This window comes from Homarus americanus, unplaced genomic scaffold (assembly GCF_018991925.1).
Source record: "Homarus americanus isolate GMGI-L3 unplaced genomic scaffold, GMGI_Hamer_2.0 scaffold39618, whole genome shotgun sequence".
Classification (NCBI taxonomy): Eukaryota; Metazoa; Arthropoda; class Malacostraca; order Decapoda; family Nephropidae; genus Homarus; species Homarus americanus.
Window position 1 is genome coordinate 435,701 of NW_024716984.1, and position 14,425 is coordinate 450,125.

The 14,425-nt window shown below is 49.2% G+C and overlaps 1 protein-coding gene across 1 annotated transcript in view; it reads left to right on the top strand.

Annotated features, from left to right (window-relative positions):
- The first annotated feature begins 2,123 nt into the window (after nt 1-2,123).
- The window catches only part of LOC121858769, a 30,014-nt gene continuing 17,712 nt past the window's right edge, over nt 2,124-14,425 (top strand). Inside the window, exons 1-2 of the mRNA XM_042355396.1 lie at nt 2,124-2,440; nt 2,652-3,463. Coding sequence (XP_042211330.1) covers nt 2,416-2,440; nt 2,652-3,463 — 837 coding nt within the window. The 5' untranslated portion in view covers nt 2,124-2,415. The remainder of the gene's footprint in view (nt 2,441-2,651; nt 3,464-14,425) is intronic.

Genomic DNA, 14,425 nt, shown 5'->3' on the forward strand with positions numbered 1-14,425 from the left:
AAATTCACTGGCTTAAACACTGTTCATCACTGTTCAACACTGGTCCCACTTCTTTCCGAAGCGAAATTGTCACCTTTGATTATGTTGATATCCCGGTGGTGAGGATGGGTCGGGGAGAGGACTTGGGGAACGGGGCCGAACATTTGCCAAGGGAGACAGCTGCGCAGAGTGCCTGATAGGTCTTGACCCTCCGGTGGTCAAGGATGTTATGAGGGAGTTATGTGGGGGTCTTATGTAGGAGTCTTATGTGGGGATGTTATGAGGGAGTTATGTGGGGGTCTTATGTAGGAGTCTTATGTGGGGATGTTATGTAGGGGTGTTATGTGGGGGTGTTATGTAGGGGTGTCATGTGGGGGTGTCATGTAGGGGTGTTATGTGTGGGTGTCATGTGGGGGTGTTATGATAGGTGTCATGTGAGGGGTGTTATGATGGCTGTCATGTGAGGGGTGTTATGATAGGTGTCATGTGAGGGGTGTTATGATGGCTGTCATGTGAGGGGTGTTATGATAGGTGTCGTTGAATTGAATTGAAACAGTTTATTTAGCCAGAAAAACCCAGATACAGAGTGGATAATAATAACAATACTAACATGGCTGAGCCAGTTGAGAACCTGAGCTCTCTTTTAGGCCCCTGATATATACTATACATTTATCTCAAGGAAGTATTATGTAACATTTAGTATCATCTGGAATAGTACAATAGCATGGTGGCAATAAGAACATCTCATAATATGACCACGGTTATCACTTCAATATTTATTTTATTTATTTATTAATATATATTTTTTTAGTTTATTTTTTTTTATATTATAGGCATATACATAAATTACAGTGGAATTGAAGAACCTAAGTATAATGGGGGAGCAGTACAACCTGGGGTGTACAGTAATAAGGTTGAACAAGAGGACAGAGCTGTCAGGATTATGTCTACTGTAGTTAGCAATTATGTTTATTGCAATGGTAATTACTTATCTATTTACATGATAATTTCCGATAAAACGGTTTTGATGGTACAATAAAAACAGGTACTGTAAATATAGTAGGTGTTACAAGAAATATTAATACTTAGACAATAGATATTTTTTAAGAGATGATTTAAAGGAAGGGAGCGTAGTCTGCTGGGATGGGTGGGGGTAAGTTGTTCCACACCGGGATATTTTATGGCAATGTGTATACAAATAAAAAATATTACAAGATTGTGGACAGTTGTTCACTCTACTTTAAAGTCAAAGTCCAAATCAAAACTTTTTAATATTTACGCCAAAGTTTGCTATTAAAACTTTCATTAAGTATATAAAAGTTTCCCGTTTAACCCCTCAATAAACTCTACGGCATCCGCACACACAATTCCACAAACTTTCTACCCGGAAAATATGAAAGTTTTAGTTTGATTGATTAATTGAAACAGTTTATTTAGCCAGAAAAACACAGATACAGAGTGGCTAATAATAACAATACTAACATGGCTGAGCCAGTTGAGAACCTGAACTCTCTTTGAGGCACCTGATATATACTATACATTTATCTCAAGGAAGTATTATGTAACATTAGTATCATCTGGAATAGTACAATAGCATGGTGGTAATAAGAACATCTCATAATGTTACCGCGGTTATCACTTCAATATTGGTGTATCTTTCTTTGTAGGGGGTCTGATGACACGTGGGCAGGGGTCTGATGACACGTGGGCAGGGGGCTGATGACACGTGGGCAGAGGAGCTGATGACACGTGGGCAGGGGGCTGATGAGATGTGGGCAGGGGGCTGATGACCCGTGGGCAGGGAGCCTGAGGACACACGTGGGCAGGGGGCTGATGAGATGTGGGCAGGGGGCTGATGACCCGTGGGCAGGGAGCCTGAGGACACGTAGACACGGGGCCTGAGGACACGCGGGCATGGGGCCTGAGGACACGTGGGGGCTGATGACACATTGGGAGGCTGAGGACACGTGGGTACAGTTTGGCCACCTTACCATCTGGGTACAGAGTTGTTGCCTCCAGCTAAGTTGTGTGTATATCAGGCAAGACTTTCCTGGTGGTGGGGTGAGTGAGGTCCCTGGAGGCTTCCCGTGGGCATGTGTCTCCACCATCACCCAAGTTTACGTGGTGGAGAGGGAGGGTAGTGGCGGGTGCAGTAGGGAGCTGGCCGGAGCAGGAGGTAGTCGCTGGTGGTGTTTCTCAGGACTGTACCAGCGGACGTAGTTAAGGAGCTCGCTGGCTGACACTGTCTTGGGGGGCTCGCTGCAGGAATCTTTTTAGGGTCGACCTCTGGATACTTAAGGACATGTTCTCAGTCCCTAAAGTGTCCAAGAAGAGTCTGAGGTCTGTCTTTAAGACCCCAAACTCAGGGAAATCGTTAGGTCCTCTGAGGTCTTACTGAACAAGGTGTTGGTAGCGAGGTTGTCTCCTGTATGAAGGATGGACCTGATCTGGTGTACGCTAGGTAAGGCAGGTGTGCTGTGTGGTGGCTTCATCACTACCTAGGATGCTTATGTGTGTTGATATATATGTTTAACTTTATAAGAGTGGTGGAAATGCTTAAAAAATGTCGGTGATATTTATAACTATATATTGTGTTGCGGGACCAGATGATTTATATTGGTGTGTTTGTGTTACAGGACCAAATAGTTAATTTTGTTATGTTTGTGTTGCAGGACCAGCTACCGGGCCAGCTGGCAGCGGCAGGATGGAGGCCGAGCGGTTCCTTCTCAAGTGGAACAACCACCAGAGTAACTTGGTCACGGTGTTCGACCAGCTGTACGAGCAGGAGGCCTTCACCGACGTCACCCTCGCCTGTGACGGCCGCACCTTCGCCGCCCACAAGGTGATCCTGTCAGCGTGCAGCCCCTACTTCCAGGCGCTCTTCCTCGGCAACCCTTGTAAACATCCCATCATCTTCATGAGGGACGTGCGTGCCGGGGACCTGGAGGCGCTGCTCTCCTTCATGTACCGGGGGGAGATCAACGTCCACCAGCACGACCTCTCCTCCTTCCTCAAGACGGCAGAGTGTCTCCAGATCAAGGGGCTGTCTGACTCGTCGGAGAGACACAAGGAGTCCTCCAAGATCCTGGAGGCCATGGAACGAAAGTTTTGTACTCCTACCATGCAGCACCAACAGAAGCAGTTGCCCCCACTGCCCCTAACCAACGCCACCACCACGCCCACCATAGTGCCGCCCACACTCACCAGCAGCACAGAGTCCCCCACGCCCCCAGCCAAGAAGTTCAAATCCCTGGATGACCTCCCGAGGATCCTGCCTAAGATGAAGCCCCTGCCCACGCCCCCAGGCCTGGTGACGCCTGTACCAGGACTCCTCACGCCCATCACCCTCGCCGCCACCGTCATGAAGAACGTCGCCCATGCCGCCCACGTTGCTCAGAACGCCCACATCAGTCCGCCCACGCCAGAGACCACCAATTCCTCACCCACCACTGACACCTCAACACCGCCCAAAGAGAGAAAGAAGGTGAGCTCTGTTGCCTTCAGTGTGTGTGTCAATCTCTGCCTCCCACCTCTCACTGGACACACCTCAAAGTACCTACATGTAGCTTAAAACTTTTGCTTCACTTGTCACTCTACAGCTAACAGATACCCGCATACAGAGTACCTTTTAGCTTCACATCTCACTGTCTACACATAACGTAGCTTTACTTAACATCTCTAAACAACAGATAAAAAATATTGTACTCAACTTTAGCATAGCTTGTCAGGTGTCTTTAAAAGTTTGTTGATAAAATATAGCCTTGTGTATCCAGTATGTGATTAAGCTAAACCAACCCAAATGTTAGCTTTGGTATAACTTTGTTTTAACTTACAACAGCTAAACAAACTCGTATCTGATAAGGCCTGGTTGATGTTATTGAGTATAACCATATCGTAGCTGAGCTTTGATTTAGTCACGTGTTGTCCATGTTGCTCCACTATCAACAGCTAAATCAACCCAAGAAAAGGCTAATGAAAGCTAAAGTTAACTTAAGACAACTAGTAAATTTAAGTTTGATCTCATTACAATGAAACCTCCATATAACGGACTTTCGTCTCTATAATTCATTAGTTGGAGGTTTCACATCTAACGGACCGTCAATATAACGGACTTTCCACTCCATACAGTCCGTTAAATAGAGGATGGACGGGACTGTGTTGACATAATCGTCCAACAGCCGTAAAGTTATTAAGAATATTGGGTCGTAACTTATTTTAAGGGGTGGGAGGGAGGGGGGGGAGAATACTATTTATTACTTTGAAACTTTATATAATAGTTGACGTAATACTTTGAAACTTTATATAATAGTTGACTTAATACTTTGAAACTTTATATAATAGTTGACTTAATACTTTGAAACTTTATATAATAGTTGACTTAATACTTTAAAACATTTCTTACTGCTTTTGTAACTTTATTTATAGTTTACTGAATATTTTAATGCATTCTTTTTATACTTTGAGACTATATAATAATTAACTTAATACTTTAAAACTTCACTTAATATTAAAACTTTACTTAATATTTTAAAACTTTACTTAATGCATTTAAAACTTTACTTAATACTTTTGATATTTTATTTGATATCTTTAAAACATTACTTTTAGAAGCAATTTCATATACAAATCATCAGCAGTGAGGGATACAGTATACGGTACTTATAAGGTGCTCCTTCCTGGCTTTAAAGTTGTAATTATCGCGTGGCGTGGTGTGAGAGGGAGGGAGAGAGAGAGTGAGAGAGTGAGAGGGAGAGAGAGTGAGAGGGAGGGAGAGAGTGATAGACTTGGGTGTGGAGGGCGGTGGAGGTGGGGGTGATAAAGGCTACTACTACTACAGTACTCATTGCTGGTAAATCATACATGGCGACGGCTTAAGATAAAGTAGGTAAAACATACTGATTGATATACAGAAAGATAGATAACGATTCAGGAAACTTAACCACACAAGTTTACATTGTTTCATGAGTTACAGACAGTACGGGTATACCACGAAATTTGTAAACTGTGTACCCCTAACAGTGTACACCAGGAGGTAGTTTAGCTCTCACTAGTGGTGCCCAGAGCCTGCAGTGGTCGCTCGAGGCTCCACAATAACCAAGTGTTGCACCACCGTCTTCCTGGAGCTTATTGGTGCATGGAAAACTACGCCACAGTCTTACACTATACCCGTACATTTCTGCTCACACACACGCCAATCTTTCCTTCTCTTCTACATTAGTATGTTAATAATACGAAATGCGGTAAATTTATTGGTGTAAGGTGATCCGGGAGGTTAGGGAGATATGTGGAACTCGCAGCGAAGGAGATGTTTAAGATAGCAGTTGGTGGTAAGATGCTACTCAGCCACCATGACAACTTGCCCTAGTTTGTATTTTGTTTTATTTCGGTCGACACTATTCCTGCCTCCTCCTCCTCTACCTCTTAGTCTTCCTTATATAATGTTTCGATAGTTTGTTTGGAAATATTTGAAGTGTGCGTCTTGATAAATCTGCGTGTTAGTGTTTTATGGTCAGTTTCCAGCATGGTGGCTTTCTGTAACACTTGGTGCCTGCCATGTTATTCCTCGCCACGTAATTATTTGTCAGTATAAATGTGAGAAAGTAGAGCAAACCTCTTGAGCAAGTGGTTAAGACAGTTTTATATATACTTCCAGCAAAGAGAGATTTTTAGATGCGTTCTACAAGGACTATATTGGTGTCGAATTATTATTATATTATTTTTACGCGACATTGTCACCTTATCTGTAATTTCTCATAATTTTTTTTATTATCAAAAGGCAGTGTGTAGCGAAATTCTCTCTGGTGTGTAAAAAGGAGAGAGAGAGAGAGGATTTACTGTATGTTTAGAGCAACGCTGCAGATAAAAAAAAAAAACACGAGTGGCAACCGTGACGTGCTTGGGGGGTGTGGGGGGTGTAATGCTTGATGACGCCACTCAGCTGACTCTCCTTGAAGTCAACCAGTCAATTTATATTATTTCCTCTCTCTCTCTCTCTCTCTCTCTCTCTCTCTCTCTCTCTCTCTCTCTCTCTCTCTCTCCAGACGCCATATCTGTGTCGTCTGTAAGTCCAGGTCGTTGTCTGTGCTGTAACTATTGAGATTATGTATAATAAAAATAATAATAATAATACATCGGTGCCTAATAACCGGGGCTTATTAGGACTGGGGTCTTGTAGGACTGGTCCAGTTTCACCTGACAATATCACCAGGTGTATCGTTAACTGGTGATCATTACTGACCTCTCTCTCTCTCTCTCTCTCACACAAAACGTAATATTATGGAATTTGTTGAGTTGGATTGTGCCGTGTCTTTCTTCCTCCTCCTCCTCCTCCTTCCATTATCTTCTTCCTCCTCCTCCTCCTCCTCCTCCCTCCATTATCTTCTTCCTCCTCCTCCTCCTCCTCCACCACCACTAAGGGCAGCTCTGACGCCAGCATTTCGATCTTGTGTGAGGGAGTGGGCAGTATTGATTGGGTGAGGGGGGTGAGGTGAGGTGGGGAGGGAGGGGTGGGGGGGGGTGAGTGAGGGGTGTGGGGGGGTAGAGGGGGTGGGGTGGGGTGGAAGGTGGGGGGTGAGGTGGGGTAGGGGAGAGGTGGTTGGGGGGGGAGTGAGGGGTGAGGTGGGGGGTAGAGTGTGGGGTAGGTGAGGGGTGAGGTGGGGTGAGTGATGGGGGGTGGGTGAGGGGGGTAGAGGGGGGTGAGGTGGGGGTAGGAGTGAGGGGTGAGGTGGGGGGTAGAGTAGGGTGAGGTGGAGGGGGTGAGGGGTGAGGTGGGGTGTGAAGAGTGAGGGGGGTAGAGTGAGGGTGAGGTGAGGTGTGGGGGTAGTGAGTGGGGGGGGGGGGTGAGGTGGGGGTAGAGTGAGGGTGAGGTGGGGTGGGTGAGGGGTGGAGGTGGGGGGTAGAGTGAGGGGTGAGGTGGGGGTAGTGTGAGGGGTGAGGGTGGGAGGGGAAGATGGTAGAGGGGACTTTCAGCTGATCTCACCATCTCTCATACAGCGTGGGAGGTAGGGAGGGAGGAAGATGCTGTGTATTGGGTAAAGGTACATTCATACATACATACATTCATACATTGTTATATTATTTTACACACACACACACACACACACACACACACACACACACACACACACACACACACGTTTTTTAGGATCAAATATAGCCGACAAATTAATTGATATAAAAGTAATTATTACAGATGTTACAAAATTTATACGTTATGATTCACTCGAGACTGACCTAACTGAGAGGTCTTAAAATGTTTGCATGATCATGATGTGTGTGTGTGTGTGTGTGTGTGTGTGTGTGTGTGAGAGTAAGAGAGTGATTCAGACTCACCGACTATCCACACTCCATCTCCCTGTGACTCCCATTGACTCACCGAGAACTGAGTCACCCAACCCCACGCCCCACTACCTTCAACAACAACCTGTGAAATAATGTCTTGAAATACTGTACTGTACTTTGGTTAAGTTAGGTTAGGCCTTAGCTTTTGGTGAGCTATTTTGAGGGTGGGTCAGTGTGAGGGTGGTGGGTCAGTGTGAGGGTGTTGGGTCACTGTTAGGGTGGTGGGTCAGTGGGAGATGGTGGGTGTGGAGGGTGGTGGGGTCAGTGTGAGGGGGGTGGTGGGTCAGTGTGAGGTGGTGGGTCAGTGTGAGGGTGGTGGGTCAGTGTGAGGGGTGGTGGGTCACTGTGAGGTGGTGGGTCACTGTTAGGGTGGTGGGTCTGTGTGAGGGTGGTGGGGTCAGTGTGTGAGGGGGTGGTAGTCAGTGTGAGGTGGTGGGTCAGTGTGAGGGTGGGGGGTCAGTGAGGGTGGTGGGTCAGTGTGTGGGTGGTGGGTCACTGTTAGGATGGTGGGCTGTGAGGGTGGTGGGTTAATGGGTGCCTCTTGGGCTGAAGTCGTAGAAGTGGGCATGGCGGCGCGTGGCGTGGGGGAGGCTTTGTGTGTGTGTGTGTGTGTGTGTGTGTGTGTGTGTGTGTGTAGGTGGCACTGGGGCCGGGCTGGCCTGACGCGTGGGCAGTATTGATCACCGAGGGGTACAGCTCACCTCCCTTCTACCCCCTCTTGCACCCCTCACTCTACCCCCCCAACACACCCCATCTAGTGACGCCCAGAATACCCCTCCTCCACCCTCCCTCCCCTCCTGCTCACTCACACCCTCTCCATACACTGTACTGCCTCCTCAGGGTCCAGGAGGGGGAGTGGGGTGAGGGGATAGAGATGGGGTGAGGGGATAGAGATGGGGTGAGAACATGCCTCCTTTACTTTCCTCAACCCCTCCCCCATAGTGGTACGCTTCCCTTCACCACCCACACCCCTCCCCCCACACCTCCTTCACCCTTCCTCACCCTGAAATACCTATTCCAAAGAGACTGTTGTGTGGAATCTCAGAGGCCCTGGTAAGACGCGTGCTTGTCACCCTCCTGTGCCGCCTCTCTCACTCACTCACAGTTTTCATGATGCTAATGTATCTAGATGAGGTGAGTGAGGCAGGTGAGGGGACTGACCAGGTGAGGGGAATGACCAGGTGAGGGGACTGACCAGGTGAGGGGACTGACCAGGTGAAGGGAATGAGGCAGGTGCTGTACTCGTTATCACCCAACACGTCATGGCAGAAATGCAAATTAAGAGTCAGTTCATACGTGGAGAGAGAAGGTTATAACTGTAGTGATTTATAACGTGTGTGTGTGTGTGTGTGTGTGTGTGTGTGTGTGTGTGTGTGTGTGTGTGTGTGTGTGTGTGTGTCTTGTTTACATCAAAATATCGTGTTCTTAAATCAAGTTCTTAACATAAACGTACACAGAAGATAATAGTCATGAGAAAGTGTTTTATTTCTCATTCATGTCATCGTCAAGTTAGAGGCTCCAACTTATTCTTTAACGACGCTACAAGAATCACGGCCAATATGACGTCGAAACCTGACTGAGACTCTACTTTGACTAGACACGTTCACTTGGTACCAGATATTAAACGTACAGTCGCCTGCACTTATACCTGGTACAGTGGTTGGCATGTTTTGTGTGATATGGCAACTGTGTGGAATGTTTATTTAGATTCCTTAGTCTGGCTACTATTGTGAGGCTCCTTTAAGGTCATTCTGGGAGTTTTAATACGATGTAAACAAACACACAGTTGCCACATCTCACAAAACGCACCAGCCACTGTACCAGGTATAAGTGTAGGTGACTGTACGTTAGTTTTATCTCTTAAAGGAGCTGTGAAAGTATCCAGTTAAGGCAGAGTCTCGGCTTAAGTCTCAGGCTATTAGTAGACATTATTTTTGTGTTTCAGCTCGAGTTAAATAGTTAGTTACATTCTTATCTTCACTTTTGAGGAATAATACTCGTGAGAACCTCTGAGAATGTAGGTGGAGGAGGACCTGACCTGGTGGGCTCCTGAGGGTGGAGAAGGACCTGACCTGGTGGGCTCCTGAGGGTGGAGGAGGACCTGACCTGGTGGGTTCCTGAGGGTGGAGGAGGACCTGACCTGGTGGGCTCCTGAGGGTGGAGGAGGACCTGACCTGGTGGGTTCCTGAGGGTGGAGGAGGACCTGGTATTGTACTGTCAGGTAGCTCACGTGTGGCAGTGATGTGCGGTGAAAAGTGGGCGAGGTGGGCCTGACAAGATGAACGAGGTGGGTGTCATCGGGTGGGTTCGGAGTGGGCCTGGCAGAGTGGGCGAGTCATCTGAGACAGGGGCGCCACGAAAACAACCCACTCGGCTGCGTTCCCCTTTGGCTGTCACCCACGGAGCGTCCTTAACCTCCTGGTCTACAACACCTCCAGGGTCCAACAGTACCATTATACTCGTGTTAACATAGTAATCCTCCGTTTCAGTACACCTGTCTGTCTCTCAGATGTTTCTCCTAACCTCTCGCACATCTCTCGGGCTCCATCAGTATTATTATCTCTTGTGTGTGAGACAGTAATAAAATCTCTCATGTCTCCAACGAGGATTAAAAAATAACACATAAAAATCTTCAAGAAATTCCATGTTTTTGTTGGGTCTGAAATACGTCAGTAATGTACCTGCTGACCTGGAGAGTGTGTGTGTGAACTGGGAGAGTGTGTGAGCTGGGAGAGTGTGTGGGTGGGCTGGGAGAGTGTGTGGCCAGGAAGGTGTGCTGGGGGGAGGTGTACACGTGTGCCCGGGTATACAGAAGCGAGATGGTGCTGCAGATATCGATTGAAGGGATGTGAGACCACGAGGGCACCACCACCACCACCACCACCATTAACAGCAGCAGTAGCAGTTATTGGTGGCGGCGACAGTAACGGCAGTACCGGTAACAAAAACAGCATTAATAATACCAGTGTCACCTCAGCAGTAGTAACAGCGGCAACACAGCAATACAGCAGTGCCTGGAACGTGCCAACTCTCCCCCCTTACGCCCCCTCCCCCACCACCACACCATGCATGCACCCACGCCTGCTGCCCGCTCCTGCCTCCCTTCCTTCCCTCACTTCCAGACGTGACTTCTACCCTTCCCTCACCCCAACCCCTGACCACCTCTCTACTACCTCTCCACTCCTAACCTTATCCTCCTCCTCCACCCTTACCCTGCCTACCCCTCCACCCCTACCCTGCCTACCCCTACCTTACACCCCTACTCTACACCCCCTACACCCCTACTCTACCCCTTACACCCCTACCCTCCCCCAGGCCTTTTAAACCACTTGCACTTCTACCCCGAAAATCAATACAGTGTGAGAGACGCCGTGTGATGGTGTACTGAAGTGATCGATAACACAATACTTTCATCCTAGCACCATCATACACCACAACACCATCATACACCACAACACCATCATACACCACACCATCATACACCACAACACCATCATACACCACCAGCACCATCAGTACACCAACACCATCATACACCACAACACACTCATACACCACCACACCATCATACACCACCACACCATCATACACCACAACACCATCATACACCACAACAATTAACACACACCACAACACATCATACACCACACCATCATACACCACAACACCATTATACACCACAACACCATCATCATACACCACCACACCATCATACACCACCACACACCATCACACCACACCATCATACACCACAACACCATCATACACCACAACACCATCATACACCACACCACACCATCATACACCACCACACCATCATACACCACCACACCACTATACACCACCACACCATCATACACCAGCAGCACCATCATACACCACCACACCATCACACACCACAACACCATCATACACCACAACACCATCATACACCACAACACCATCATACACCACAACACCATCATACACCACAACACCATCATACACCACCACACCATCATACACCACAACACCATCATACACCACAACACCATCATACACCACACCATCATACACCACAACACCATACACCACCACACCATCATACACCACCACACCATCATACACCACACCATCATACACCACAACACCATCATACACCACAACACCATACACCACAACACCATACACCACAACACCATCATACACCACAACACCACCATACACCACAACACCATCATACACCACACCATCATACACCACAACACCATACCACCACACCATCATACACCACACCATCATACACCACCACACCATCATACACCACAACACCACTACACCACAACATCATACACCACAACACCATCATACACCACAACACCATACACACAACACCCACACACCAAACTCCTCCCAGACTTTACCTTGAAGTAATATTAAAAGGGAGGAGGTATTTTACCCAGCACGACGCCACTGTCCTTCAATATCCTGCTAACGTCTTTACTGGGGTTGGCTGGGGTGTACTGGGAAGTGTACCGGGAAGGCTGGGGTGTACTAGGGTAGGTTCGGGTGTACTGAGGTAGGCTGGGGTGTACTAGGGAGTAGTTCGGTTGTACTGAGGTAGGCTGGGGTGTACTGAGGTAAGCTGGGGTGTACTAGAGGAAGGCAAGTTCGGGTGTGCTGAGGTAGTTCGGGTGTACTGAAATTGAAGCTAGGGTGTGCTAGAGTCAGTCAGGCGCCCCGCGTGGTCAGTGTATTGATCGAATGGGTGCAGGCAGCAGCTGGGGGAGGGGGGTGTCGTGGTGAGGGCGAGGTGGAGGAGGAGGGCTGGTGACGCGTGCCAAGGAAGCTGCAGGTCCCTCATTCCCCTCAATCTCTTCACCTCCCATTCCCCTCACCTCCTACTACCCTTACCATCCCCATTACCTTCTCCCTCCACACCTAACCTCCCCTCCCTCCCCACACTAACCTCCCCCTCCTCCCCACACTCCACACACAGTCCTCAACACACCTGCTTCTGCTCCCCCCCAACACCCCACTTACACGCGCCCGCCCTCCCTCCACCCCCACACACACCTCTCCTCCTTACCTCCCACCGTCAACACCTAACATTCCCCCTCGACACACCCCTCCAACGTGTGTGTGTGTGTGTGTGTGTGTGTGTGTGTAACATAGCAACACCCTCTCACTCACTACCCATCGCTCGTTTACTAAGCTTCAACACTTATATTATGAGGTTTCTCCCCACCACCTCCCCCACCCCAGCCCCTCCGTCAGGTGCTTCTCTGGGGAGATGGGGAGAGGAGGGGAGGGGACATGAAGTAACTACACACACACACACACACACACACACACACACACACAGTTAATGCAGTGTATCAACTACTGAACTGTGGGCAGCAGACGGGGATATCTTGATGTCGTTAGTTTAATTGTACCTACTGTTCCTGTATGACTGTACCTCTACTGTACCTGTATGACTGTACCTCTACTGTACCTGTATGACTGTACCTACTGTACCTGTATGACTATCTGTACTGTACCTGTATGACTGTACCTCTACTGTACCTGTATGACTGTGGGTACTGTGGTGGGTACTGTGGTACTGTGGTGGGTACTTATGGTGGGTACTTATGGTGGGTACTGTGGTGGGTACTTATGGTGGAGTACTGTGGTAGGTACTTATAGTACACTCTCTTGTTGACTGTAGTGGGTACCACATAGAACATAAGAACATAAGGAGTCTGTAGGCCGGTTGGCCTGTGCATGGCAGCTCCTGTCGAGAGTCACTACCACTCTCTAATCCATGAATCTATCTAGCCTCCTTTTGAAACTTTCCAGAGTTCCCGCACTTACTACAAAGTTGCTAAGCTTGTTCCACTCGTCCACCACCCTATTGAACCAGTTTCTTCCTATCTCCTCTAAACCCTAAACTTATCCAACTTGAATCCGTTGTCCGAGTCCTATCCTGCTCGGATATTATAAGAACTTTATCTATATCCCTTTGGTGGGTACTTATGGTGGGTACTGTGGTGGGTACTTATGGTGGGTACTGTGGTGGGTACTTATGGTGGGTACTGTGGTGGGTACTATGGTGGGTACTGTAGTGGGTACTGTGGTGGGTACTTTGGTGGGTACTCATGTTGTTGACTGTAGGGTACTTATGGTGGGTACTGTGGTGGGTACTTATGGTGGGTACTCTTGTTGACTGTAGTGGTACTTATGGTGGGTACTCATGTTGTTGACTGTAGTAGGTACTTATGGTGGGTACTGTGGTGAGGGACTGACGGTGGGGACTTTCTAGGTGCCGCAGAGCGTGATCGAGGTTGACCGCGGCCAAGATGACTCCCAAAACCACGTTCATTGTAAGTCCCCTCACCCCCCTCCATCCCTCACCTCCTCCCTCCGTCCCTCACCCCCCTCCGTCCCTACCTCCCCTCCGTCCCCTCACCTCCCCTCGTCCCTCACCTCTTCCCTCACTCCCTCCATCCTCCCCTCCCCTCCGTCCCTCACCTCCCCCTCCGTCCCCTCACCTCCCCCTCTGTCCCTCACCCCCTCCATCCCTTCACCTCCCTCCGTCCCTCACCTCCCCTCGTCCCCTCACCTCCTCCCTCGTCCCCTCACCTCCCCTCCATCCCTCACCTCCCCCTCCGTCCCCTCACCTCCCCTCCGTCCCTCACCTCCCTCCATCCCCTCACCTCCCTCCGTCCCTCACCTCCCCCTCCGTCCTCCCCTCACCTCCCTCCGTCCCCTCACCTCCCCCTCTGTCCCCTCCCTCACCTCTTCCCTCCTCACCTCTTCCCTCCGTCCCTCCCTCACCTCCCCTCTGTCCCCTCACCTCCCCCCTCCATCCCTTCACCTCCCCTCCGTCCTCCACCTCCCCTCCGTCCCTCACCTCCCCCCGTCCCCTCACCCCCGTCCCCTCACCTCCCCCTCCGTCCCCTCCCTCACCTCCCCCCTCACCTCCCCTCCATCCTTCACCTCCCCCTCCGTCCCCTCGCCTCCCCCCTCCGTCCTCACCTTCCCTCCTTCCGTCCCCTCACTCTCCCACCTTACCTCACCTCCCTCTCCATCATACCTCCCTCCCCACCGCCCCTCTCCATCCCCTCACTCCCCCACCTCCCCT